The 27,466-nt window shown below is 43.2% G+C and overlaps 2 protein-coding genes and 1 long non-coding RNA gene across 19 annotated transcripts in view; 2 read left to right on the forward strand and 1 right to left on the reverse strand.

Moving 5' to 3' along the window:
- Positions 1 to 6,376, forward strand: part of NOD2 (nucleotide binding oligomerization domain containing 2) — a 39,239-nt gene extending 32,863 nt beyond the window's left edge. For 5 of the 10 annotated variants that reach the window (XR_013411588.1, XM_077985632.1, XM_077985634.1 and 2 more), the window contains 3 exons: positions 3,131 to 3,214; positions 5,045 to 5,161; positions 5,263 to 6,376. Coding sequence is in view for 8 of the 10 variants with exons in the window: in XM_077985632.1 (XP_077841758.1) it covers positions 3,131 to 3,214; positions 5,045 to 5,117 (157 nt within the window). In the remaining 2 variants the exon portion in view is untranslated. Of the gene's footprint in view, positions 1 to 3,130; positions 3,215 to 5,044 lie in introns of all 10 variants that reach the window. The other 5 variants (XR_013411587.1, XM_015126107.3, XM_077985633.1 and 2 more) reach the window with 1 other exon arrangement.
- LOC144337938 (uncharacterized) lies at positions 717 to 16,818 on the reverse strand. Its single transcript, XR_013411589.1, has 2 exons — positions 16,273 to 16,818; positions 717 to 1,762 (listed from the first exon to the last, which is right to left on the reverse strand). It is a non-coding gene; the product is annotated as an uncharacterized LOC144337938 (long non-coding RNA).
- Positions 15,711 to 27,466, forward strand: part of CYLD (CYLD lysine 63 deubiquitinase) — a 54,789-nt gene continuing 43,033 nt past the window's right edge. The window contains exons 1-4 of one of the 8 annotated variants that reach the window (XM_077985638.1): positions 15,711 to 15,841; positions 16,389 to 16,468; positions 23,234 to 23,890; positions 25,288 to 25,590. In XM_077985638.1, the coding sequence (XP_077841764.1) occupies positions 23,387 to 23,890; positions 25,288 to 25,590 (807 nt within the window). In that variant the 5' untranslated portion in view covers positions 15,711 to 15,841; positions 16,389 to 16,468; positions 23,234 to 23,386. The remainder of the gene's footprint in view (positions 15,842 to 16,388; positions 16,469 to 23,233; positions 23,891 to 25,287; positions 25,591 to 27,466) is intronic. The other 7 variants (XM_015126113.3, XM_077985640.1, XM_077985637.1 and 4 more) reach the window with 7 other exon arrangements.

A 27,466-nucleotide genomic window follows, 5' to 3' on the forward strand; every position in this document is an offset into this window, starting at 1 on the left:
GTCCCATGCCACCCTGTCATCAGCCTTATTATTCAGCATCCTAAACTATATCATCCCCCACAAAAATTGAACTTCTGATATATCTTTTTTTAAAAAGAGAAATTCCTGCATTTTTCTTTTCCAGGCTTAGTTTCTGCCAAGAGTTGGTTAAGAGTCCAGGCTTGCCAGGTGCAGTGGCTCACACCTGTAATCCCAGCACTTTGGGAGGCTGAGGCGGGTGGATCACCTGAGGTGGGGAGTTTGAGACCAGCCTGATCAACATGGAGAAGCCCTGTCTCTACTAAAAATACAAAATTAGTCGGGTGTGGTGGCACACATCCAGAATCCCATCTACTCAGGAAGCTGAGGCAGGAGGATCACTTGAACCCGGGAGGTGGAGGTTGCCATGAGCCGAGATCACATCATTCCCCACCAGCCTGGACAAGAGAGAAGCTCCATCAAAAAAAAAAAAAAAAAAAAAAAGATGAGAAAAATAATAATAATAATAAAGAGTCCAGGTTCTAGAACCAGACAGCCTGGGTCTTACCCCTGCTCCACCATTACCAGCCAGTTCTTCTTGGATGAGTGCCTCAGTTGCCTCAAGTGTAAATGGAGATAATGTCTGGACTTCATTACAGGCCATGAGCATTCACTGAGAGAATGTAGGTAATAAAACTAAGTTGTAGGTTGGAGCAAAAGTAATTGTGGTTTCGGACCATGAATTTTAAATTATTATAACTAGGCTAAAATACATCTTTATTAATCAAAATAGGTATCATTATAATAAACACATTTTTTACCAATAAGAAATAAGTTTGTTTATTCCTGTAGCATAAAAATTCGTGCTTCGGGATTCGACAAACTCTTGGAAAGCATTTTCTGCATCCTGCTGGTTGTAGAAGCATTTTCCCTGCAAAAAGTCGTCGAGATTCTTGAAGAAATGATAGTCAGTTGGCCAGAGGTCAGGTAAATATGGCGGATGAGGCAAAACTTCATAGTCCAATTCATCCAACTTTTGAAGCTTTGGTTGTGCGACGTGCAGTCGGGTATTGTCGTGGAGAATTGGACCCTTTCTGTTGACCAATGCCTGCTGCAGGTGTTGCAGTTTTCAGTGCATCTCATTGACTTGACGAGCATACTTCTCAGATGTAGTGGTTTCGCCAGGATTCAGAAAGCTGTAGGGGATCAGACCAGCAGCAGACCACTGGTGACCATGACCTTTTTTTTTTTTTTTGGCACAAGTTTGGCTTTGGGAAGTGCTCTGGAGCATCTTCTCGGTCCAACCACTGAGCTAGTCCTTGCCAGTTGTATAAAATCCACTTTTCATCTCATGTCACAATCAGATCAAGAAATGGTTCACTGTTGTTGTGTAGAAAAAGAGAAGATGACACTTCAAAATGATGATTTTCTTGGTTTTCACTCAGCCTCATGAGGCACCCACTTATCGAGCTTTTTCACCTTTCCAATTTGCTTCAAATGCTGAACGACCACGGAATGGTCGATGTTGAGTTCTCAAGTGGTTGTAAGAAGATCAGCTTTGATGATTGCTCTCAATTGGTCATTGTCAACTTCCAATGGCCTGCCAGCACAGCTCCTCATCTTCCAGGCTCTCGTCTCCTTTGCAAAACTTCTTGAACCACCACTGCACTGTACGTTCGTTAGCAGTTCCTGGGCCAAATGCGTTGTTGATGTTGTGAGTTGTCTCCGCTGCTTTATGACTCATTTTGAATTCGAATAAGAAAATTGCTTGAATTTACTTTTTGTCTAACATCATTTTCATAGTCTAAAATAAATATAAAATAAACAGAAAGTATTAAGTCATTAGCAAGAAATCATAAAGTGAGAATTCTGCATTAAAACGATGTATAACATAACCACATTTATTTAAGAATGTATTCCAATATCAAATGGCAAATTTCAACAGTACAAAAACTGCAATTACGTTTACACCAACCTAATAGAAGCTCAACAAATACTGGCAATTACAAGCATTGCCTTAGGGTCAACTTGAAAGATGTTCCTAAAATTGTGGGAAAGGGGGAGGACCTGGAGTGGACATTATCGGAAGGCAAAGCTATAAGCAAAAGAGCAACATGGGAAACACATGACTCCTCTGTTACTGTCCCTGGCCCTATCCTGTCTCCCCTCCCTGTTGTCAGCCACCTCATATATTCTCTAATCTCTGTGTCTGTGCCCTCAAAGACCCCCCTAAAAATGGAAATATTACTGCTCATTGGTTATTTTCTATTAATTAAGTACTGTATTAGTCCATTTTCATGCTGATGATAAAGATATACCCAAGACTGGGCACTTTTTGAAAGGAAGAGTTTATTGGACTCACAGTTCCACATGGCTGGGGAGGTCTCACAATCATGGCGGAAGGTGAAAGGCACGTCTCACATGGCAGCAGACAGGAGAAGAGGGCTTGTTCAGGGAAACTCCCCTTTTTAAAACCATCAGATCTCGTGAGACTTATTTACTATAATGAGAACAGGATGGAATTCAATTACCTTCCACTGGCTCCCTCCCACAACATGTGGAAATTCAAGATGAGATTTGGGTGGGGACACAGCAAAACCATATCGAGTACTGCGCAAGTGTTTTAGGTTTGCAGAGAGTGGTGGGTCTGCCCGGCAAGCAGAGTGCGGGGAGATAATGCCGGGACTGGTGGCTGACTTAATGGCCCAGGACTCATGCCACAAGGAGATGGATGGTGGATGTGAACAGGAGCCTGCTTACACCCATTACAATTTAGAATCTTATGCTTGATGACACAGGTACTCTTTTAGGCCCATTTTACCAATGAGGAAATTAGAACTAATTTGCTCAAGATCAAAAAAAGAAGTGGTGTAGGTGGGATTTAAACCCAGGACATCTAGCACTAAAATGCATGTACTTAACTACTATCCTAAGGGAGTGGCTACTTAATTTGATAAACTCATCTAGTGAATGGAAGAGAGATGGGTACATTTCACTGACGGTACTGAGCCTTCGCTGATGAGCTCACTGGGAATCTCAGACATGAGTGGGAGGTGTCTAGGGGACAGGTGGGCTTCAGTAGGCTGGATAACTCCTGAAGTCTCTTTAACTGGACAGTTTCAAGAGGAAAACCAAGAATCCTTGAAGCTCACCATTCTATCTTCTTCTCCAGGTTGTCCAATAACTGCATCACCTACCTAGGGGCAGAAGCCCTCCTGCAGGCCCTTGAAAGGAATGACACCATCCTGGAAGTCTGGTAAGGCCCCTGAGCAGGCCTGCTTTAGCTCTCTGAGCCTCAGTTTTTCTATCTGTAAAATGGGGTGGTGGGAGAGAGGAAAATTTTGAGGATCCTTCTGATTCTCACATTCAGGGAGAATGATTCTGCATGTGAGGGATCTGGTTTTCTGTCTAAGAAGTCTTCACATCTTTAAGTAGGAAGCAATGATTTCATTTTTAAACCTTGACTATTTATTCAGCAACTTCTCTGTTCTATGAGATAGGGTAGGAATGGGGACGTGGTTGAAGAATGAAAAGAAAAGTCAGCTCCTGCCCTCCTGGGAACTGCATCTGCCTTCACAGGTCAAAGATACTGGATCAGACCTTCTGTGGTTCTGAATGGAGGTTACACAGGTTAGGAGCAGGTTGCACAGTGTATCCAGTTCTCTATAAGAAAGCCATAGTCCTTCATGTATTTGAAAAAAGCAAGAATTGCATTCTTGACAGATTCTTTCGTTGCCTTAAAAACAATGGCCTTGGGAGTCTGGGCAGCTGGGTCCAGTGTTGTGGACTTTCTCTCTGCTGAGCCACAGCTTCAAAGATTTGTTCTTATTTCCAGGGATCTATTTCTCAGACAATAAGTAAAGGTTTTCCCTGGCCTAATGTGCTATAAGTGAATGTTAGTATGTATGTTCCAGGCACTGGGCTAGAGACTAATATTTAAAAGCCAGGACATTTCTTATAAAAAATCTGTATCTCAGGGTTTTCTCAAAAGAGCTGGGAACTCTGGATGCCCATTCATGATTCCAGTAGTTAACCAGAGTACAAGAAGGGCTAAGTCTTCTCAGATGGGCAAACCCACTCTGGCTGACTGCAGATCCACCAAGCCTATTGCCTTAGACCAGGACCCTTTGGCAACTCATTCCCATAAGCTTATCATCCCTGCTTTAAATATGCAGGCCTTGTCTTCTTTCAAAAAGCATACCAAGGCTGCAGCAAATGCAGATATCAAATGATGAAGTTAAACACAAAAGCTTTGCTGGGCGTGGCAGCTCACACCTGTAATCCCAGCCCTTTGGGAGGCTGAGGCAGGAGGATCACTTGAGGCCAGAAGTTCGACATCAGACCTCTTCTCTTAAAAAAAAAAAATTCAGCTGGGTGCGGTGTAGTTCCTAGCTACTCGGGAGGTTGGGATGGAAGGATCCCTTGAACCCAGGAGTTCAAAGCTGCAGTGGGCCACGATTGCATCACCGCACACGCGACAGAATTAGATTCCCGTCTCTTAAGATAATAAAAAATTTAAAAGTGACTTCAAAAATCTATGCTGTGATGGAGAGATTTTTCCTTCTGTAAGATTGTGACATTTCTGTGGCCTATGACATCATCAGGTTCTGGGCAGAGCGTAGGTTTTCTGTTTCTTTGTTTTTGAAACCATTGCTCAGTCCTAAGAAACATCACATTCTGTGTCCTGGGCACTAGCCAACATCAGGTTGATATTTTAAGGGATCTGATGCTATTTGCTGCCTGTTGATGGAACTTGGGAGGGCACCAGGGTTTGCTCATTGCATTCTTGACAGATTCCCTTGTTGCCTTAAAAAGAATCACTGGCCTTGGGGAGTCTGTGGCTGGCTGGGTGCGGTGTTGTGGAGTCTCTCTCTCTGCAGAGTCATGGAGCCTTGTTCAGAATGCTTCATGAGCTGCCCTGGTTGACCGAGGGTAAAACGGCCCTGACTTCCCTGCAAGAAACACTGCAGCTGGGCCAGAGGGTCAGCCCATGCCAGGCATGGGTTTAAAAAGTGGAGGCTTTTGTTTGAACGCCCTGCTCTAATTTTGTCCTCACTCAAACCTCTGTTCACTTGATCTCCTTTAGGCTCCGAGGGAACACTTTCTCTCTGGAGGAGGCTGACAAGCTTGGCTGCAGGGACACCAGACTCTTGCTTTGAAGTCTCCGGGAGGATGTTCATCTCAGTTTGTTTGTGAGCAAGCTGTGAGTTCGGGCCCCAGAGGCTGGGTGACATCTGTTGGCAGCCTCTTCAAAATGAGCCCTGTCCTGCCTAACGCTGAGCTTGTTTTCTGGGAACACCATAGGTCACCTTTATTCTGGCAGAGGAGGGAGCATCAGTGCCTTCCAGGATAGACTTTTCCCAAGGCTACTTTTGCCATCGACTTCTTCCCAAGATTCAATCCCAGGATGTACAAGAGGGACAGCCCCTCCTCCACAGTATGGGGCTGGCCTCTACTGATCCTCCCAGGCTTCCATGTGGGTCAGTGGGGCCCATGGATGTGCTTGTTAACTGGGTGCCTGTTGGTGGAGAGGCCTGGACTATCACAAAAGACCCCTTCCCACTGCTCTGATGAAGAGGAGTGCACAGAACACAATTCAGGAAGCAACTTTCTCCATGTCTCCACTCATCCATCCAGGCCATTCCCCATCTCTGGTTCCTTCCCTCCTCCTGGACTCCTGCACACGCTCCTTCCTCTGAGGCTGAGATTCAGAATATTAGTGACCTCGGCTTTGATATTTCACTTACAGCACCCCCAACCCTGGCACCCAGGGTGGGAAGGGCTACACCTCAGCCTGCCCTCCTTTCCGGTGTTTAAGACATTTTTGGAAGGGGACACATGACAGCCGTTTGTTCCCCCAAGACATTCTAGGTTTGCAAGAAAAATATGACCACACTCCAGCTGGGATCACACGTGGACTTTTATTTCCAGTGAAATCAATTACTCTTCAGTTAAGCCTTTGGAAACAGCTCCACTTTAAAAAGCTCCAAATGCAGCTTTAAAAAATTAATCTGGGCCAGAATTTCAAACGGCCTCACTAGGTTTCTGGTTGATGCCTGTGAACTGAACTCTGACAACAGACTTCTGAAATAGACTCACAAGAGGCAGTTCCATTTCATTTGTGCTAGAATGCTTTAGGATGTACAGTTATGGATTGAAAGCTTACAGGAAAAAAATTAAGCCCTTCCTTCTAAGCAAATGTCTTCCTGGATTATTCAAAATGATACATGTCGAAGCCTCTGTAAATTGTCAGATGCTGTGCAAATGTTATTATTTTCAACATTAAGATGTGTGAAAACTGGTTAATATTTATAAATCACTTTGTTTTATTGTCTTAAGTTTATACTTTTATAGACAACATGGCCGTGAACTTGATGCTGTAAATAATCAGAGGGGAATAAAGTATTGAGTCAAAACAGCCATCTTCCTTGTGACCAAACATTTAAAAATATTCTGGCCAGGCACAGTGTCTCACTACTGTAATCCTATCACTTTGGGAGGCGGAAGTGGGCGGATCACCTGAGGTTGGGGGTTTGAGACCAGCCTGACCAACATGGAGAAACCCCGTCTCTACTAAAAATAGCGGAGGTTGCAGTGAGCCGAGATTACACCACTGCCCTCCAGCAGGGCAACGAGAGTGGAACTCTGTCTCGAATAAATACATAAAATAAAAAATAAAAATATTCCTAAAGCTTATCAAATTTTAAAGCACAATTTTCTACTTGAACGGGGGGAAAAATGATATTTTCAACCCGATCTTGTATAGCTTAAGGCAAAAGCAATTCTTAGAAAATAGCCAGGCAATCAAAACACTTTTGGCTTCAGTTTAGAAAAATTTAACCCAGTGGAGTTTTCAGCTGTGCAGGAGCCGCCCCATACCCAACCTAAAAGGCTGCAACACATGTGAAAAGGCCCCTTGGCTGCCCTGCATTCCCTCAAAGTGGCTCCAGGAGTCTTTAACAGGAGAAAGATGGAGAAGGTTTACCTACGGCTGGCTCTCCACAGCGAGCAGCCTCTCATGCAGGCCTTGTGTTAAAATAATGCTTAGCTGCGTTTAATGAGCAAGGGATCAGGTGGTCGCCCAGCAAGGTGAAATGCTACTTCCCTGAAATTTCTCTTTAAATTTCTCTTATAAGGAAACTGCGATTGCATTTGTGCGTGTCTGGTTTACTCGGTGTTGCGGCATCTCCCTGGACCCTGTGTGGGAATGTGTCTGTGGGTTTTCTTTGTGATTGGTGCCGTGTTCTGCCCAGACCATTGTTTCTAATATAGCAGATCAGGAGGAAGGTGGCGATGAGTCTCCTTTCGCTGAGGTGAACCCACAGCAGCCCATTTGCATAGCACTATATTGGGTTGTCAATCTGTCATCTTTAAATTCATTCAGCAATGAGGTCAGGCATGGTGGCTCAAGCCTGTAGTCTCAGCACTTTGGGAGGCTGAGGCAAGTGGATCACTTGAGGTCAGGAGTTCAAGACCAGCCTGGCCAACATGGAGAAACCCTGTCTCTACTAAAAATAGAAGAAGAAAAAAATAAGTTAGCTGGGTGTGGCAGCGCACGCCTGTAATCCCAGCTACTTGGGAAGCTGAGGCAGGAGAATCGCTTGAATCTTGGAGGAGAAGGTTGCAGTGAGCTGAGATCATGCCGCTGCACTCCAGCCTGGGCGACAGAGCGAGACTGTCATAAATTAATTAATTCATTAATTCAGCAATGATTTATTAACCAGTTATATAAGGATGACCAGTGGATGGACAAAACAGACATGCTCCTCAAGGTGCTTAGGTGAGGGTAGAGGGAGAGGCAGGCAGAAAACAAGTCAGTTGAAAAAGATATGAAAAAATCTTCAGCCAGGCACTGTGGCTCATGCCTGTAATCTCAGCACTTTGGGAAGCCGAGACGGGCAGATCACTTGAAGTTGGGAGTTCGAGACCAGCCTGGCCAACATGATGAAAACCCGTCTCTACTAAAAATACAAATATTAGCCGGACATGGTAGCAGGTGCCTGTAATCTAGCTACTTGGGAGGCTGAAGCAGGAGAACTGCTTGACCCCGGGAGGCAGAGGTTGCAGTGAGCTGAGGTCACACTACTGCACTCTAGCCTGGGCAACAGAGCAAGACTCTATATCCAAAAAAAAAAAAAAAAAAAGTCTTCAGGCTGTTGAGGGCCTGGTCCGAGACAGGTTGTCTGAGGAGGTGCCAGGTAAGCTGTGTCCCCAAGAATGAGAAAGATATGGCCAAGCAAAGAGTGAGAGGGAACAAGGGAGCATTCTAGTCATGGGGGACAAGCAGTACAAAGACCCTCGTGGGGGAAGGAGCCTGGTATGCATGGTAGGCTCAATAGTCACTCCCAAAGATATGTAGATTCTAATTCCCGGGACCCTGGGAATGTTGCCTTACATGGCAAAAGGGATTTTGGAGGTGGGATTCAGTTAAGGGTCTTGAGATGGAAAGATTATCCTGGATTACCTGGATGGGCCTTAAATGCAATCGCAGTTTCCTTATAAGAGAAATTTAAAGGACAATGTAAAGCAAAGGGAAATATGACACCAGAGAAGAAAGCAATGTGATCACCAAGTAAGATGCTACACTCCTGGCTTTGAAGGTGGAGGAAGGTGCCATGAGCCAAGGATTGCAGCTCTAGAAGGTGAAGAAGACCAGGAAATAGATTATCCCCTAGAACCTCCGCAAGCAGCATAGCCCTGCCTGCCTTGGCTCCAGCCCATTTTGGACTTCTGACCTCCAGGACTATAGGGGAATAATTTGTGTCATTTCCTGCAGCAGCCGTAGGAAACTAATACACTATGTTGGAGGCAAGCTAAGGGAAAGGTGTCACTAGATGAGTTTGCAGAGGTAGGTAGGGCCAGTTCAGGAAAGGTGTCACTGGCCACAGCCAAGAGTTTGGTCTTGATCTTGGAATACCATCAAGGCCTTGGAAAGTTCTAAGCAGGGGAGATGTGAACCAATTTACAGTTAAAGAAGACCTTCTTTGCTCCTGGGTGGAGATGGGACAGGAATATGTAGGGGTGGGGATGGGAGGCAGAAGTAGGAGGGAGGCTGCCTCAGAGCTATTGCAGGTGAGAGGCGGTTGGCAGTGGAGGTGGAGAGAAGAGGATGGATTCCAGAGACATTCTGGAGGTAGATTCCCAAGAGCCTACGAATGGGTTGGATGGGAGGGATGAGGGAATGGCAGACATCAAGGATGACTCATAGATTTCTGACTTGAGAAACTGGGGGCTTGGGAAAGTTGGGTAGGAAACCAGTTTGGAAGTGGGAGGGAGCTCTGTTTTGAATTGTCAAGTTTGAGACACCGAAATGGAGAAGTTAAGTGGAGACGTCAAAAGATGGTGTGAATTTGGAGCTCATGGGAAAGGTCACAGCCAGAGGTAACAGCGTGGGCGTCCTTAGTGTCAAACTGAGAATGGGGCCCTTGAGTCTGGATGACATGAGCTAGAAAGAGATTATGGAGAAAGAAGAGGTCAAGAGGGCCTAGGTAAGATGGTACTGAGATCTTGATATGTGATTCCTAGTAGAGTTCAGAATAGGAGAAATTCCCTAATTTTCAAAAGTCCAGCGGATACCACCAAAAGCCTCCTGGGCCAGTGTAGGGAACTAGGGAAGTAGGATTCTTGATTGTAAGCTTCTCTGATAGAAAAGTTACCTGAAAGGTACATGCTCATGGCCAGAAGTTTATCCATGAGCAGACAGATTCCAGTTTTGCAGCCAAGAATACATAATTCTCATGCACAGAAAAACAAGGTATTAGAGCAGAATTTTAAAAACAGCCTCAGACTTTCATAATATTCACCACCATCCCAGAAGAAAAAGGATGCCAATCTGAGGGCCCTTCCCTCCCCATAGCACCAAACAAAAAGCTGAAATGAATACACCCCACAGAAATGTGAGAGGTGGAGTCATATTCCAAGCGGCTGAGCTGAGGCTAACCCTTCATTCCATTATTGTACCAGGACAGCTTCAAGCCTCCTTCTTCACTCGGGTGAGTGGTCCAGCTCAGTGTGTGAGGCGCCCAGTACTCAGGGCAATGCCTGGCAGTGCCTGGGCACAAGAGAATGCGCTGCCTCAGGCCCTGGGTGGAGGGTTCCAGGTGAACTGTAAGGTCATAAAGGACATTTCCCCTGGAGAATCACAGGCAGAGATCACAGCAGGGAAGACCGGCAATCCAGGTTCTTTGATTGGCTTCCCTTGGACAGTTTTTTTTCCCTCTAAATTTAATCACAACCTATTATTATTTCCTGAACAATCCACAGATCCAGTCCCCTAAGCATCACCACTCCCCTGATCACTCACCCTGAAAATGCTTCTTTTCAGGAGTGCTACATCTCTTTCTGCTTTGTAACAACTTATCTCTTGATATCTTCAGTTCCACATCCCCTTGCACCCCTCCCTCTCTCCTCCTCTGCCTCCACCCCCAGGAAACAAGGGGTTCCCTTTGGGATCCATCCTTGCCTGGGTTACTGCATCAGTCTCCCTGTTACTGCCTTTGATATGAAGTGTGAACCTATTAAAACATAAGTCAGATCAGCCACTGCTCTGATGTAAACTCTCCAGGACTTCTTGTCTGGTACAGGGTAAAAGTCAAGGTCTCATCTGACTTGGACCCGCTGTGTCCTCTCTGGCCTCCCCTTTGCCACTCATACCTGTTCTCTGGGCTCCAACCTCACTGGCTTCTTTGCTGTTCCCTGAGCATACCAGGCACATTGCTGAGGACACCTGGCACATTGCTGCTTCCAGACGTCTGCACTCACCTGTCCCCTCCTATGAGAACACTGTTCCCTGAGACGGTGGTGTGGTTGGCTTCTTCACTGCCTTCGGGTCTTAGTTCAAATGCCACCTACATGAGGTAGTCCTTCCCTGAACGATCTACCTAAATAGCAGTTTCCAATCACTGCCTACCCTCCTTTGTATTGTCTTCTGTGCATGAACTACCTGACACGTGGTCAGTTTTCCCTTCCCCTAGAATGTCAGCTTCTGGAGAACAGGAACCACGCTCACTGCAGTGTCCTCAGAGTCTACAAAGGTGCCTAGCACATAGTAGGTGCTCAGTACATATTTGTTGAATGAAGGAAGGATCCACTTTCTTTATTAAACGGGGCAGAAACTAGAAGTTGGGGCAGCTTATGAGTCACCCTGGCCGGGCACGGTGGCTCACACCTGTAATCCCAGCACTTTGGGAGGCTGATGTCAGGAGATCGAGACCATTCTGGCTAACACGGTGAAACTTCGTCTCTACTAAAAAATACAAAAAATTAGCCGAGTGTGGTGGCGGGTGCCTGTAGTCCCAGCTACTCAAGAGGCTGAGGCAGGAAAATGGCGTGAACCCGGGAGGCGGAGCTTGCAGTGAGCCGAGATTGCACCACTGCACTCCAGCCTGGGCGACAGAGCAAGACTCTGTCTGAAAAGAAAAAAAAAAAAAAAAAAAAAAAGAACGAGTCACCCTTTTTCTGACATCGTTTCTGTCTCCTTTCTAAGGGAGGAAGATTCCCTGGGACATGGAACAATCCCTAATGCATCAACTGCCCAAAATGGGATCCAGATGTAGCAGAGAGTTCCCTTTAATAAAGAGATTTCTGTGTGTGTTTTAAAAATCAAACATAGAAATTATTTGTCATTGATACCAGCAAATAGCTCAAATGGGAGAGCATGGATTTATAGTTCAGCTGGATTAGTTTAAAGATGATTAAAGTAATCCCCTTTATCTTATCAAAAAGAGCTTTTAGGTGGTCAGAGTAAAAGTCCTCAGACAGAATGTTCAGTCGCACTTGGAATTTCCTTTCCCTAAGAGATAAGCACATCTCAGAGATGGAAGACCTCAACCCGTCATCCATGGATCAAAACACTGTGCTGGGCTACCGTGGAGAAAGCGCCTGTGACGTATCCTTGCTTGTGTGGATACCTGGTCCAGTTAGCCCCTTGGCCCAGTGTTCATTCTGAATGCCCATATTCACAGGATTGGTGGGAAATGGCTGGAGCCATGGGAGGTTGGATGGACATCTGGGAGTTGCCATTTACTAAGATGGGGAGTGCAGAGGGATTGCAGGGGGTGCTGGTGGGGAATATCAGGAGTTCGCTTCTGGCTGTGTTGAGTGGAGATGCTGAGAAGGTGGTAGGATATAAAAGAGACATCAAATTTGGAGAGAATGCAAATAGGAGGCACCCCATGGTAGGCACTGGGAAGCATGGAGCAGAGTCTAGTCAATAACCATGACTGGTGCTACTGAGCAGGTTTCCTTGAGTCCTGACCATGTGTTGTTACTCTATGTCCCATGCCCCTACGAGGCTACCTGGAGTTTACCATCCTCCGTGGGGAAAGCGCCATTCAGTTCAATAGTTTTATGTTAGGTTCCTGCTGTGTGCAATGACAGAACGACATAAGACAGCTTAGTATCAGTGTTAGGTCAGGCACAGTGGCTTATGCCTGTAATCCCAGCACTTTGGGAGGCCAAGGCAGGAGGATCTCTTGAAGCCAAGAGTTCAAGACCAGCCTGGGCAACGTGGTGAGACCCTCATCTCTACTCAAAAGAGAAAAGTTAGCTGGGCATGGTGGTGTGTACCTGTAGTCTCAGCTACTTGGGAGACTGAGGTGGGAGGATCACTTGAGCCCAGGAGACAGGGCTGCAGTGAGCTATGATTGTGCCACTGTACTCCAGCCTGGGCAACAGAGTCAGACCCCATCTCAAACAAGAAACAAGAACCAGCGTTATGTTCCCTGCAAAACCCTTCAAAAGCTTCCCATTGCTTTTGGGATGGAGGACAACCCCTATCCTTGGCTCCCAAGGCCCTTTTGTGCCCTCATTGTCTGTGCTCTGCCTCTTCCAGTTTCTTCAACAGGTCATGCACTTTCCTGTTCCCTATTTCTGGAGTGTTCACCCTCACTCCTGCCTGCCAGTTATCTTTCCCATCTTATCTCAAAGGTGACTTCCTCAAACAGGTCTTCCCTGAGTGGCCAACCTCCCTTTAGGCATGCTCAGAGAGATTCTTCTTCTGAGGCTTATCACAGCTTTAATTAAGTAAGTGATCATCTAATGAGTATTTTAGTTTGCATTTTTTTGCCAGAGGGAGGGTGGTATCTCTCTTGTGCATTGCTGTTTCCTGGTACCTGCTCAATAACTCAACCACTAGTTCCATGAACCCAGGACCAGGTTGGATGGAAGAGGCTGTGGGGTGGTGGATTGAGAGAGGTCATTAGTGAGGGCTGGAACCCTCTGAGAAGACATGTCTGTAAAGGACTTTGACTAGGTCCTCCATGAAGGGAGGATTTGGAAGGCAGAGAGGATGAGCATTTCAGTTGGGGAATCCATTTTTAACAGAGGTGGAAAGAGCCTTGGCTTGGAATCAGGGTGTCGGCCCATCTCCTGAGTGACAGGGGGCTAGTAATTTACCGTCTTTGGGCCTTCATCTCCCATCTGTAAAGTGAGAGGCTGGTTTACCAAAGACTGCAAATAATAGCACCATGACACTATCTCCCCATCTCATCCCCTGGCAGACATCTCTCTTCCCTGTGAGCCTGAATACAAGTTCAGAATTAGCTTTAACGCAATGTTCTAGGTAGCCATTCCCAATTGATAGGAAACGATAATTGAGATAAGCCCTATTTGTCAGGCTTGACTTGGATGAAGATCCCTTAGATGTTGTCAGGCCCCGGCACTGAGTCAGTGAACATATGACAGGACAGACCCTGGGGAAGAAAGCCCTATGGAAGTAGAGACCTCAGCAGCACCAAACGCCATCAACAGAAAGGACACAAAAATGGGCCGGGCACGTTGGCTCATGCCTGTAATCTCAGCACTTTGGGAGGCCGAGGCAGGCAGATCACTTGAGGTCAGGAGTTTGAGGCCAGCCTGGCCAATATGGTGAAACCCCGTCTCTACTAAAAATACAAAAATTAGCTGGGCATGGTGGCAGGCGCCTGTAATCCCAGCTACTTGGGAGGCTGAGGCAGGAGAATCTCTTGAACCTGGGAGGCGGAGGTTGCAGTGAGCTGAGACCGCGCCACTGCCCTCCAGCCTAGGCAACAGAGCAAGACTCTGTTTCAAAACAAACAAACAAACAAACAAAAAACCCCAGCAGCAACAACAACAAAAACAAAAAGAAGGGACATGAAAATATTCCAGTCCAGAGTGACAGACTCAAATGCCTTAAGGGACCAGTGGATGTAGATCATGCAGATAAGAGAAGTGGTCCCAGCCGTAGCATGAGAATGTTTGCCTTGCCTAAAAGGGCCGCAAATCTCTCTCCTTTACATTCTTTTCTCTTTCCTCCTTCTTATTGTATGGGTTAGGCAAAACCAAATTTCAGCTGAAATTTTCTTCCAGACAGTTGGACTGTGACCTCAGAGTCCTTCCAGCTTTGTTGGAGAATAAAGATGTAGAGGAGAACGGTGTTGCCTAAGGCCACACAAGCCAGGCCTGTTGATTTCCAACTTATGGCTTCCTTTGGCAGTGTGGTCGTGAAGCTTGGAATAGAGGAAGATAGGGGTGACAAAAGAGGGACAGGAGTAGAAAGAGGCTTAGGTTTTCAAAAGATGCTCATTTCATTTTGGATGACTATGGCAGGGAAGAGTGGTGGCCTGTCTACTGCTACTGTTACTCGTCACTCATGTGACTGCTTTTATGTATTCATTGGTTTAAATTCCCTGGATCTCCAGAAACATGTTACTTTCCACTGGGGGAAATTTGTGTCATGGTTAAACACACACATACACACACACACCCCTCCTCCTTTCTCAGTGTTAATCACCTTCTCCTATAATTAGCACTTAAAATGTCAAAGGAGAAGAAATTAATTAACAGGAGTATCCAGTGCAGCAAGGCTCTGGGACCGATTATAAAAAGCACTTCCTTAAATATTTTGAGTACTTTTGGGAATCAGAAGCCTCCCTTCTAATTGAAAGATCCTTAACTACACCCTAAGTCCTGGCTGGTGGCCAGGGGTGCAGGGCTGAGTGAGGCGGCGTGTGGAAATCCCTTCTTCACCATCCTTGGGAAAATTCCCTCCTAACTGGGATAGGTGGCAACAGAGGTTCGGAAACAGCAAGCGTCCCAGGCTGAATCTGCGGGGGAGGAAGAGATGAACCTTTCCTGAGCTGGTACTGCGTGCCAGAAACTTTAACTCAGTATTTTGCCACAATCCTATAAGACAACCGATACTATGATCTCCATTTTACAGATGAGGACATTGAGGCACAGCGTGGTTGTGACTTCCCCGAGTCACGCAGCCACTGAATGAAAGCGCCAAAGATTCAAAGTGAGGTCTGATTCTAAAGCTTTGCTCTCTCACGGCATCCTGGAATCCTATTCCCAACCTTCATCTGGACTCTCAACCCAGCCCAAACCTAAGCGTCTACAGTTTTGACAGCTGAGGTAGGAGCACGGGAGGTGGAGCTGGTGACAGCGCAGCGCCCCGCCCCGCCCCGTCTCCGGCACCAGCCAATGGTGACGCGGCACCCACAGCCTTTCGCCCAATCAGCTTGAGCTTCCCGCCTCCATCCCCCGCTCTTCTCCGCCCCGCCCCTCCGCTTTCCCTTTGGTTCCACCGAGCTTGACAGAGCGGAAAGTCCCTTCGGCCGGCGCCGGGCCGGCAGCCATTGGAGGAAGGTCTGTCACAGGGAGGCCCAATCAGGGCCCGCTCAAGAGAGCAGCTCGGCCTGCGATTGGCCAGCGCGGCGTCTGCCCCCTCCGCCCCCGCTCCCTCCCTCTCCTCTGGGCGGTTCGGAGGCGGGGCAGGTGGGGGCGGGCCCAGGTAGCAGGTTCGGCTGCGCGGGGGCCGCGCGTCGGAGGTAAATACTAGGGCGGTGGGTGTGGGGCGCCGGGGCCGGCCCGGGACGCAGGCTGGGGAGCCGGGGCGAGGGGCGACGCCCCGCCGCCCGAGGTTAGTGAGTGAGCGGGCGGCGGGCGGCGGGCGGCGGGCGGCCGGATCCCCTCGGCGCAGCCACCCGGCCTCAGGGCGTCCGGAGCCGCTGCGGCGACCGTCGGGCCCTCGGCGCCGGCCCGTTAGTTGCCCGGGCCCGAGCCGGCCGGGCCAGTGGGGTGCCGAGCACGCTGACGTCAGCCCGGGCTTCCCCACCCCCGGGGCTTCCCCATCCCCCGAGGCTTCCCGGGAGGGCTCCGAGTCCGGGGAGCGTGCCGGGTCTCCACCGTCGGGACCCTCGGAGGAGAGAGGACTTGGGGCGGGAGTCGCGCGGGACACTGTCCCCCTCCTCGCCCCCCACCCCATTTACAGATGGGGAGACTGAGGCACAGGCCGCTGGCGGGCCCCGACGGCCACCGTTGGCCTCAGGAGCTCGGGGCTGTGATTCCTACCGTCCGCGCCGCGGGGCGTATGCAGCGATCGATTTTGCGGGTGTTGGTGGCTCCCGTCCAGAAATCGCAGTCGGGGTTCTGGCCTCGTTAATGGCGTGTTCTGCTTTTTCTTTCAGTTTCCCCCTTTCCAGGGTGAGGATGGTTCTACACAGCCACCTGGAGTTCCTTAGTTGAAAGGTGCGCCCTGTTGTGACAGGTATTCTTTCTTTATGTTTTTCTTTCATGTTAACAATGGTGGGGGGGGGGGGGTGGCGGAAGGGGGGCGGAAGGGAAGTCATGAAATCTTGAGGAAGATGGTGTTGAGTTTGGTACTCAGCTGGGTCAGCTGCCGGTTATTCATGCACTTGGCATCGTTTCTTTTCCACCCCTTGGCATTTGAATGTTTTAGGATAGTTGTCATCTTCCAGCCACCAAGCCTGTGGCCTTGCAATCTCCCAGCCCCCATCATCCCCGCCACTTTCTTTTCTCCAGTTTTTCCTGGAAAGTTGTATCCTTAGCTCAGCTGAGGAGCATGCCTACCTTGCTTTTGAATATGGTCTAGAGATCTTAATAGGATTGTTCATTTTGCAATCATTGGCTCTCAGAGAAGCACCCAGGCCTTGAGAGGGTGTTCATTTGATTGTTGGCTTTCTACACACCCCCTCATGCCCCAAGTAGATTGAATGGCCTTAAGAATTTAGCCTGCCATTCCCCACTGAGTAGTGGGTGGATTTGAAGTAGAACAGTATTAGGAGAAAATGATTTGCTGGAAATTCTTATTGAAGTTCATGTACTCTGGATGTCGATAACACCCAGAACATTCTCTAATATTCTGCTGCAAAATTGTATAGTATTCTTGCAAATAAACCTTCCTTTGGGTGGTAACTTTTGTGAGAAGCAGATAAGACTTGTTGTATAAAGCAACAACTAACATTAAGCAGCAATAATTTTTGTAGTCTGGCACACCTAAACTGTGGTTTTGTTTGATTTAAGGAAGTCTCCAGCACAAGGAGAGAGAAAGGAATACTTATGTTGTTTATCGAACTATTAGTATTTTGTTCCTGATTTTCACACTATGATCTTAAATTAGTTTTTTTTTTTTTTCCATTGGTTGAACAGAATTTCTAAGTAGATACACGCTAGTGAGGCTCTAGGAAGCTAGTTTCAAATAAACCTCAAAACAACTTGGTTTCGTAATTGTGAAATTTTCTGTATTTGTTTCTTATATGTGTAACAATGAAGTGGTTTAGCATGATTTCATTTTATCCAGAGAATTAGTGAAGTTTTAGGCAAAATTCATTAAATGTTCCCAATTCCTTAGCCTTTTTCTTTTCTCTTTCTCTTGTTTTAATCCCTTAAACAGGAGGAGGAAATGCAATTTTGTTTTCACTGTTGGCACTTGAGTCTTTCATTCATTTCTCCGTATTCAGTGCCTAGCATATGCCAGGCTCTCGTGTGGGCACTGGATAATATAAAAATGAAGGACTTGGGGAATTCACAGTTTGGCAGTGGAGTGGCTAGGTTTAACACTAGAGAGGCAGCAGTATTCCGTGTTCCGGCGGGAATATGCAGATGTGAGAGGCTTTGCTTTTCTTTTAACCTTATAAATCCCACTTATATTAGGGACTGTGTACTTGTGACACAAGTTAGTCATTGAGGAAAATTAAAACGGACTCAGTCTTTTTTTCTGGCCACGGAATCTCTGTATCCCTATTCTTTAGCTGTTTAGAAATATAACAACTTTGTCTTTTAGTGAGAGGTGTTCTTTTTTAAAAGAGTAATCATTCTAGCTATCCAGAAGCTTTTGGGAAAAGGCCCACATGTCTTCTTTCTTTGGTGTCCACGCTGACCTTCCTACCTCTTTGCCATTGGTAATTAGGGGCAGAATTAAGTATTGTAATTTTTATTCTAATTTAGGTAGCTTCCTTTTTAGAACAAGCAGGATATCTCAAGAGATGCAAAAAGCTCTTGAATTGGATCTGTCTTTGTGAGATCCTTATGAACAATATAACCTGATAACTTGAGAATCAGAAAGACACTGTATCTTCTGGATAAGTTAACCATTGTTAGTTTTCTGTTGCTACTGATGTTCATTTGTAGTATATGTTGCCTTTCAGAATGTGGTAATTGTAATCTTTAACATTTTCATGTAAAGCTTATTTCCTGATCATCTTTCCATTGCCTTCATGGAAAATTGATAAATATTTGTGCCTTCCAACCCTCATCTTGGTTTAATGACTTTATCTTAATACAAGTAAGTTCCCCTTTACTTAGAATCCAGACCATCAACAGGCTCAGATAACCAGAAATGTTTTCAAATCTATGTGAACCTGAACTGTTCTCCTTCTTCAGTGTCCCCAAAGGAAAGGCCTTGTGTTCAACATGGCTTTAGGGTTAAACATATTACTGTGTTTCAACTCGTTGGTAATTTTCATTCAGTATTTATTAGCAGGATATTCATAATCACACAGTTATCCAGCCTGAAGAAAGACAGTATTTAGATGAGTCATTTGTGATATACTCACTCAAAGTGATTCAACCTGCAAAGTAATAAGAGAATACAAATGAAAATTTCTCCCTTCACACTGACCCCTCATCCCCACCTGCCCTACAGTGACTTTGAATTTAGCCGTGCTTCTTTTTCCTTCCGTTGTCTTACTGTTCCCTAGGCCTTTACTTAAAGGCAGAAGCTGAGTGAATGTGGATTGATGTTTTTTTTTGTTGTTGTTGTTGTTGTTCTTTCCTTTTTTTTTTTTTTTGAGACAAGGTCTTTCTCTGTCACCTAGGCTGGAGTGCAGTGACGTGATCATAGCTCACTTCAGCCTGGACCTCCTGGGCTCCAGCGATCCTCCCATCCTCCCGAGTAGCGGGGCCCACAGGCATACACCACCACACCCTGCTAATTTTATCTTCTTTGGTTTTTTTTTCTTGCTTTTGGGACAGGCTCTCATTCTGTCGCCCAGGTTGGAGTGCAGTAGCGCTATCACAGCTCACTAAAGCCTTGAACTCCAGGGCTTAAGGGATGCTCCCACCTCAGCCTCCAAAGTGCTGGGATTACAGGAGTGAGCCACTGTGCCTAGCCTAGATGATGTAGTTTTCACTATCTAACTCTGTACTGAAAGCATAAAAAATACCAAACTAACAAACCAACCTTCTTGATGATAAATAACTCATTTACAATGTGATTTAGATCTTTCCCTTCATAGTGTGTTGAGTCAGTGTTTACTGCTTGGGGTACCTAAGACTTTAACTATTTAACTACTGTGCACATCCCAGTGAAAGTAGAATGTTGGCGTTATGTTCACCTCTATAGTGGGGAGAAATGTATGTTAGCATATTTTTATTGTAATACTGGTATTTTGAGTACTATATATACACACACACACACATATGAGTGTGTGTGTATATATATACACACACATACATATATATACATACATACATATATATATATGAGTGTGTGTGTATATGTGAGAGAGTACGTGACAGGGTCTTGCTTTTTCACCCAGGCTGAAGTGCAGTGGTGGGATCATGGCTCACTGCAGCACTTCCCTCCAGGACTCAAGCCATCCTCCCACCTCAGCCTCACAAGTATCGGGGACTACAGGCACATGCCATCACACCTGGCTAACTTTTGTACTTTTTGTAGAGATGAAGTTTCACTATGTTGCACAGGTTGGTCTCGAACTCCTGGGCTCAACCTGTTCACTCACCTTGGCTTCCCAAAGTGTTGGGATTACAGGCGTGAGTCACCGCGCCTGGCTGAGAATATTAATGATCATTCAGTTTATTGCCTTGTATATCTCTAGGCTCGAGCTGTGAAGTTTCCCATTCAACTTTCTCTATCAGTTACAATGAAGAGAATCAATTTTTAATCAGATAGTTTCAAACCTATTCTTAATGTATTCTTTCTGAAAGAGGAAAGGCTGTATCCTTTATTTTTGGATAATGCTTTTGAAATATTTGATAACTTGCGCTTGACTGTTCTAGTTGTCTAACATGACCCATCGTGTTACTAAGTCTAAGCTCATTTCCACTTGTGCTCATGAAAGTTAGGGAAAAAGTTACTGCTCCTTGTAGAGTTCACTTTAAAATATGGTACTTGAAAGCTATTGTTTATTACCCAAAGCATTTTCATAAACCTAGCAGTTACATCAATTTTTACTGTGGATTCCCTCCCTTAAATTATTTCAGAAAGCAAGCTTATAATCAAATTTATTTAACCTAGTGTCCTAATGCACATGTAGTAATTTAGTTTTGTCTTAATAATAGATTATTAGCACTAATGATTTTTATTTTAAATTGTGACATGAATAGTTAAGCTAGAGGACCAATAGAGTAGGAGCTGTTGGTATAAAGCAATAATTAAGATTCAAGGAAGTTTCTGATTGTAATATTTGAAGACATTAATCTTAGGAATTTTAAAAAGGAATTTCTTTTCAAAATAGAATTGCTTTACCCTTTTCAAAAAACTTTTGGTCCAAAAAATCTGAATATATTTTAAAGAGAACCAAAACCACAGCTCAGTGTTTTGGATGTTGCTTTTTGACTATCATAACCTTCTGGAAGTGACCAAAATATCTATTCAGTAAACCTTATGTGCGCTTTGCTCCGAAAGACCCTTTAAGAATGTATGCGTACCTCTTTTCACGATTGTTGCTTTGTTTTTCAAACACACAAACATGTTTCACCACCTGGCTTCTCAGAACTGATTTGAAGCAGTAAGTTGAAAAGCAACAAGGCCGTAAAAGGAGTCAAATGCATACAGCAGGAAACCACAGAAAATGGCTGATTGCAAGGGAAAACTCTAGACAGTAGATCTGTAGAAAGCATTCGTGACCTCAGGAAGCATAAGGTACAGCCTTTTAACAAAATAACAGCCTTGCAGATCAAGAGTTATGCAAAATAATTTACAGTCATAATGATACATCAACGATCAAGAAAAAACTAAGGGCATTTTCTTGTGGAAAGTGTTGACCTGTTAAAAGCATTTTGGTCAAAAAGAACCAACACTTCAGTTTGGTCCTTTAAAGGAATAGAACCAAACTGAGGGGTTGGGTAGCTGTTTGGGCAGCCCTTAAAAGGAGTTTTGTTTATATGGTGTCAAGATAGAGGTTTCCACAGGTGTCTTATGTAAGTGGCAGATATGAATTGATACCATTCTTGCTGAAGTAGACAGTGCCCTCAAGTGGAATGAAAACACACACACCACAAAGAAGAAGAAAAAAAAGAGAACCACTTCATGCTACCTCTGCCTTTACCCTCACTGAGTGTTACACAGATAGTTCAGTCAGGTTGGTTTGAAGGGGGTGCCTAAGCTGTATCCTGTCTTGGCTAAACCACATGTCTCACGCTGTCTTGTAGAGGGAGAGACTTTTAAAAACGTTACCATTATGGAATACTTCATTATCTAGCAGTGCTTTCTAAAAGAAGCGTTCCTCTGTGTGTAGATTTGCCAGGTTGTTTGATCATTAAGTGATTAAATCTAAAATTTGGTTCTTTAGTTTTAGGAGTATTTATTTCTGAATTGCTAGAATAAAATAAATATGATAGTGCTATCAATTGCAGCCATTATCCAGAATAATGGAAATGGATACCTCTATCTCAAGGAAGGATGAAATAAGTACTGTATTTGGAAACCAGATAGCCACATTCTTATGACAGGGATACCTGGGAACTATTGTTTTCAGCAGAAAATTAATTAAAATAATAAAGTAAAGTCTCAGTTTGAATTAATGAAATTGTGTAGTTTTTTAACCATCAGTTAAAATAGGTTTGAGAATAAGGCTACTTCATTGGAAAGATTATTAGTCTTGTAAAAATTTTAAATGAGGACCAGGTGCAGTTGCTCATGCCTGTAATCCTAGAACGTTGGAAGGCCAAGGCGGGAGGATCACTTGAGCCCAGGAGTTTGAAGCTGCAGTGAGCTATCATCACACCACTGTACTCAAGCCTGAGTGACAGAGCAAGATGCTGTCTCAATAAATAAATAAATAAAATAAATGAAAATTTGAAAAAGAAATCATAGAAATAAATTAGAATGCAATTATATCATGATATTCTCTTGCTCTGTGGTACAAGTTTTGATGCTACAAAATTGATTTTTAAAATATTTGTAATATAGTCACATTATAATATCTGATATTTGCGATTTGAGAAATTAGATGATAATTATGATTAATGTGATGAACATTGCCCATCTTCAGACAAAATATATGAAATGAAGTTTAGTCAGAGGTAAAATGTTCCATTATCAAAATATGGCCATATCATAGCTATCATTTATAGGCATGAGCCACAGAGCCCAGCCCCAAATGCTACTTTTAAAAGTTTATTAGTGTCAGAACATGGGCCAGGCCTGGTGGCTTACGACTGTAATCCCAGCGCAGTGGGAGGCCAAGACAGGAGGATTACTTGAGCCCAGGAGTTCAAGACCAGCTTAGGCAACATAGTGAGACCCTGTCTCTACAAAAAATAGAAAACTTAGCTGGGTGTGGTGATACGTGCCTATAATACCAGCTACTCGGGAGGCTGAGGTAGGAGGATCACTTGAACCTGGGAGGTCGAGGCCACAGTGAACCATGATTGTGCCACTGCAGTCCAGCATGGGCCACAAAAGTGAGATCCTGTCTCAAAATAAATAAATAAATAAAAATAAATTTTTTAAAAATTAGAATATGTATATAAGGGTAACCTTTAAAAGTTTTTACTAGAATCTGATTTTATAAATTTCATTGTCTTGGAAGCAAACATTATTGTGTTGTGTTTGAAAGTACCTTACAATTGGATTTCATTAATTAAATATGCACATTTGCAGTAGATAGAAGTAATATACTGTATGTCTTTAACTCTTTTAGATGTTTTTTTGAAAATATTTCATTTATGTATATGTGTTTACCGGTCAAATGAAAATTTTAAAAGTCTTCAGTCTTAATTTTCAGTCGTGTAGAATGAAGTCTAAAGTTTATTTCTGCTTCTTCAGCAGGCATTTAGATTTCCTTTCTTTTTACAGCATGGACACCACGTTGCTGAAAACATGCTTTGGGACTGCCACTGAATTTATTTTTTGCGGTTTTATGACAAAGTTATTAGTAGTTTCCTTTTTTTGAATTAGTATTTTGAAGTTAATATCACAATGAGTTCAGGCTTATGGAGCCAAGAAAAAGTTACTTCGCCCTACTGGGAAGAGCGGATTTTTTATTTGCTTCTTCAAGAATGCAGCGTTACAGACAAACAAACACAAAAGCTCCTTAAAGTACCGAAGGGAAGTATAGGACAGTATATTCAAGATCGTTCTGTGGGGCATTCAAGGATTCCTTCTGCAAAAGGCAAGAAAAATCAGATTGGATTAAAAATTCTAGAGCAACCTCATGCAGTTCTCTTTGTTGATGAAAAGGATGTTGCAGAGATAAATGAAAAGTTCACAGAGTTACTTTTGGCAATTACCAATTGTGAGGAGAGGTTCAGCCTGTTTAAAAACAGAAACAGACTAAGTAAAGGCCTCCAAATAGACGTGGGCTGCCCTGTGAAAGTACAGTTGAGATCTGGGGAAGAAAAATTTCCTGGAGTTGTGCGCTTCAGAGGACCACTGTTAGCAGAGAGGACAGTCTCTGGAATATTCTTTGGAGTTGAATTGCTGGTAAGTTTGATAAACCATTTTAGTAGTGTGTTTGTGTTTGTGTGTCTATGTGTATTTGTATGCACATACGTATTTTTCTCCTTTAAATACAAAAATATTTTCCCAAGAGTCTTCTGTAATTTTTAATATTCATCATCCTTGCTGATGAATCCATGTTATGGATAAATCCATAATCCAAAACTTGCTTATAGTTATCACTGATAATATGTGTGAAAATCACCTTGGAGTTTATTTCTGTTGGAAAGAGACCCAAGAACTCTGTGATATGTTTCTAAGCTTAATATTCTTTCTCAAGAACTTAAATGTCAATTATATTTTGCCATTCTTGCAAATAGAATTGCATGCCTTCTTTGCTTCTTGATTTAATTTTTTTGTTTACTTTTTAATGATGAATTGCGATGCTGTAAAGATGATGTTGAAAGTTTTAAAAAGCTATGTGCTATGATAGGAACATACAAAGAGGTTCACCTGGTTATTGCAGGCATTTATATTTTAGAAATTTTAACATTGCCTATATTAAGCATTAACACTACCAGTTGTAAATAGTTACATCAAAAGTTGTTGATTACCTTGCATTATCATCTGTAGGTTTCTTAGTTCTTCTTAATGTATGTTATTAAGTAATAACAATTTAGATATAAAATTTTTGAAAAAAAGTTGCAGAAATTTAAACTTGCTTGTGATTGTCCCTGATAATATATGTGAACATCCTTGGAATTTATTTCTACTGGAAGGAGACCCAAGAATGCTGTGATATGTTTCCAAACTTAATATTCATTCACAGTAACTGAAATGCCAGTTACATTTTGACATTGCCAGTAGAATTGCATGTCTTCTTTGCTTCTTGATTTAATTTTTTTTTAAAGCAGTGATTGTAAACAATTAGGAATTTGAATCCCAGTTAAGCCATGTACTAGCTGGGTTGCCAGGTTACTTAACAAAGCTACTTAACTTCTCTCATTCTGCGTGCTTACCAGTACAGTGGTGTTAATAGTACATGACTTGTAGTATTTTTGTGGTACATTGATACAGGATTTAGCACAGTGGCTGGCAGTAAGTGCTTAATGAATGGAGCTAACATTACTGCTATTTTAAAGTAACATTTTCTTTTCATAACCAAATTAATGTTAGAATCACAACGTGGAATTCAGCCTAGCTTTTTCATAATAGAGTTATGAATTGAAATTATCAGATAATATTTCAGCATCAGATACAACTTCTTTCTTATTTTTTTAAACACCTTAAATCCAACAGCGACTGCTAATAATTATATTATTTATTATATGTGTCATTTAGAATTTTTCCAGAGTGATTTTCCTGAAATCCCTAGAATGAACCCCCTTCCCTATGAGTAGTCTTTCTATATCTATTTCTTTCCCCTCTCTCTTAAAAACTAGGAAGAAGGTCGTGGCCAAGGTTTCACTGACGGGGTGTACCAAGGGAAACAGCTTTTTCAGTGTGATGAAGACTGTGGCGTGTTTGTTGCATTGGACAAGCTAGAACTCATAGAAGATGATGACACTGCGTTGGAAAGTGATTATGCAGGTCCTGTGGACACAATGCAGGTCGAGCTTCCTCCTTTGGAAATAAACTCCAGAGTTTCTTTGAAGGTTGGAGAAACAATAGAATCTGGAACAGTTATATTCTGTGATGTTTTGCCAGGAAAAGAAAGCTTAGGATATTTTGTTGGTGTGGACATGGTAAGAAACTTTTGGATTAAATATCTTTGTGATATATGTATTAGTTTGTATATATTTGTATATATACATAAACATATATACACATATATATTATATATGTATAGTTTATATATATATGTATTAGTTTTAGGACCAATTTACTTGCAAATTGAACACTTTGAATATTTAACATGATCTAATTTGGAATACTTTAAAGAGCATGTTCTAATTTATCTTTGCTAAAGGAGCATTGAAATAGAACAGGGGTCTAGATGTAGAATTACATTTAGTTTTTTTTTTTCCCATTTGAATAAACTGGAGTAATGTTCTCAATCTTTAAATTTGCCTTATTGTAGCTGACCAGTAGACAAAACAAAACAAAACAAAATGCACATATATTACATGACGTCCTATTTTTCTTTATTTTGAAAAAGTTTTTTGGGGTAATCTATGTTTTTTTATGATATTCCACACAATTTAATGGCTGATCTGGTTTTAATAATTAGTATATTTACTATTTTAATAATTAGTACATTATTACTATTATTATATACTAATATAGTATATTACTATTATATTACCATTTTAATAATTAGTATATTTTAATAATTAGTATAAAAATCATTTATAGAAAATATCTGAGTAGAGGAAAACCACATTGATTTTGAGGAATAGACAATTAGAATATCTCACAGGATTTCATTCATTTTAAAAACCTTTTTTAATTGTGGTAACATATACATAACAAAATCTACCTTTTAAGCATTTTTAAGTGCGCATACAGTGGCATTGTGTATTCACGTTGTTGTACTGTCACTTCTACTCATCTCCAGAACTTTGTCATCATCCCCAAACTGAAACTCTGTGCCTGTTAAACAGTAACTACCCGCTTTCCCCAACCTCTGCTAACCACAGTTTCTTCTGCTTTCTGTATCTGTGAATTTGCCTGTTCTAGGCTCCTCATAAGAGTGGAATCATACAAGTTTTGACCTTTTGTTTCTGTCACTTATTTTTAATGTTTCCTTACAATCATACTTGTTAATAATGGATCCATTCCAGTGTGGCAGGTTGACTTATACCTGTGGCATTGAGAGAATAAGAAGAGAAAGGCCGAGACCATTTTTATCATATATGGAACATATTGGCAAGACTTTGTTATGTATAAAGAAAGAAATTCATATGGAATTATTGAACACTAGAATGAGTTAGGAGGGGACGTGAGTAGTAGTCTCTTATACTCACCATGGGGATGCTTTTAGTCGTTTTTATCTATTCAGGTACACCTTTTGGTTAGTAAGGTAATGTTTGTTTTAGTGTAGTGTTTCCTGTGCTTGAAAGTTCTAGGAAACTCTATTTGATACTCATTGGTTAGTTACTAAACATTTACTCTTAATATGTGAAAAGTTAGAACCAGAGTAAAACATGTATGCCTCTCAGGATAGCTGACAATAAAGCACTCCTTTTAACCAATATTCTTTAAAGAGTAATTCTGTCTTTATTTCAAGAATTGTGGCCTGCATGGAGGGAAGATTGGAGAAACAGGGCCACTAATCATTGGGGTTGGTCTCCCCTTGTGTCAGGTTCTTTACCTTGGGCCTCAAACTTGGCAGAAGCTGTTTAGGGTTTAGGCCTTGCCTTTTTCAGATGGCAGTCTGGGGTCAGCTTGTTTACCTGGGGCAAGCTGCCTAGAGGTTTGCCCTGCCAGCTTCTCTTCCTGCCTCCGTCTGTCCCATAGTTGACTTGTGTAGACATTTATTCCAAACACTTCTATTATAGTCCTTGAGAGCAAATGCCAGAACTTCTTTCTTTATCTCCTTTTCCTTCTATTCATCTTCTATTGCCAGGGGCATTTTAGCATGCCATGCACATTCGTGCCCAGGGCAGTTGTCTGGCCCAT

Source organism: Macaca mulatta, chromosome 20 (assembly GCF_049350105.2).
Source record: "Macaca mulatta isolate MMU2019108-1 chromosome 20, T2T-MMU8v2.0, whole genome shotgun sequence".
Classification (NCBI taxonomy): domain Eukaryota; kingdom Metazoa; phylum Chordata; class Mammalia; order Primates; family Cercopithecidae; genus Macaca; species Macaca mulatta.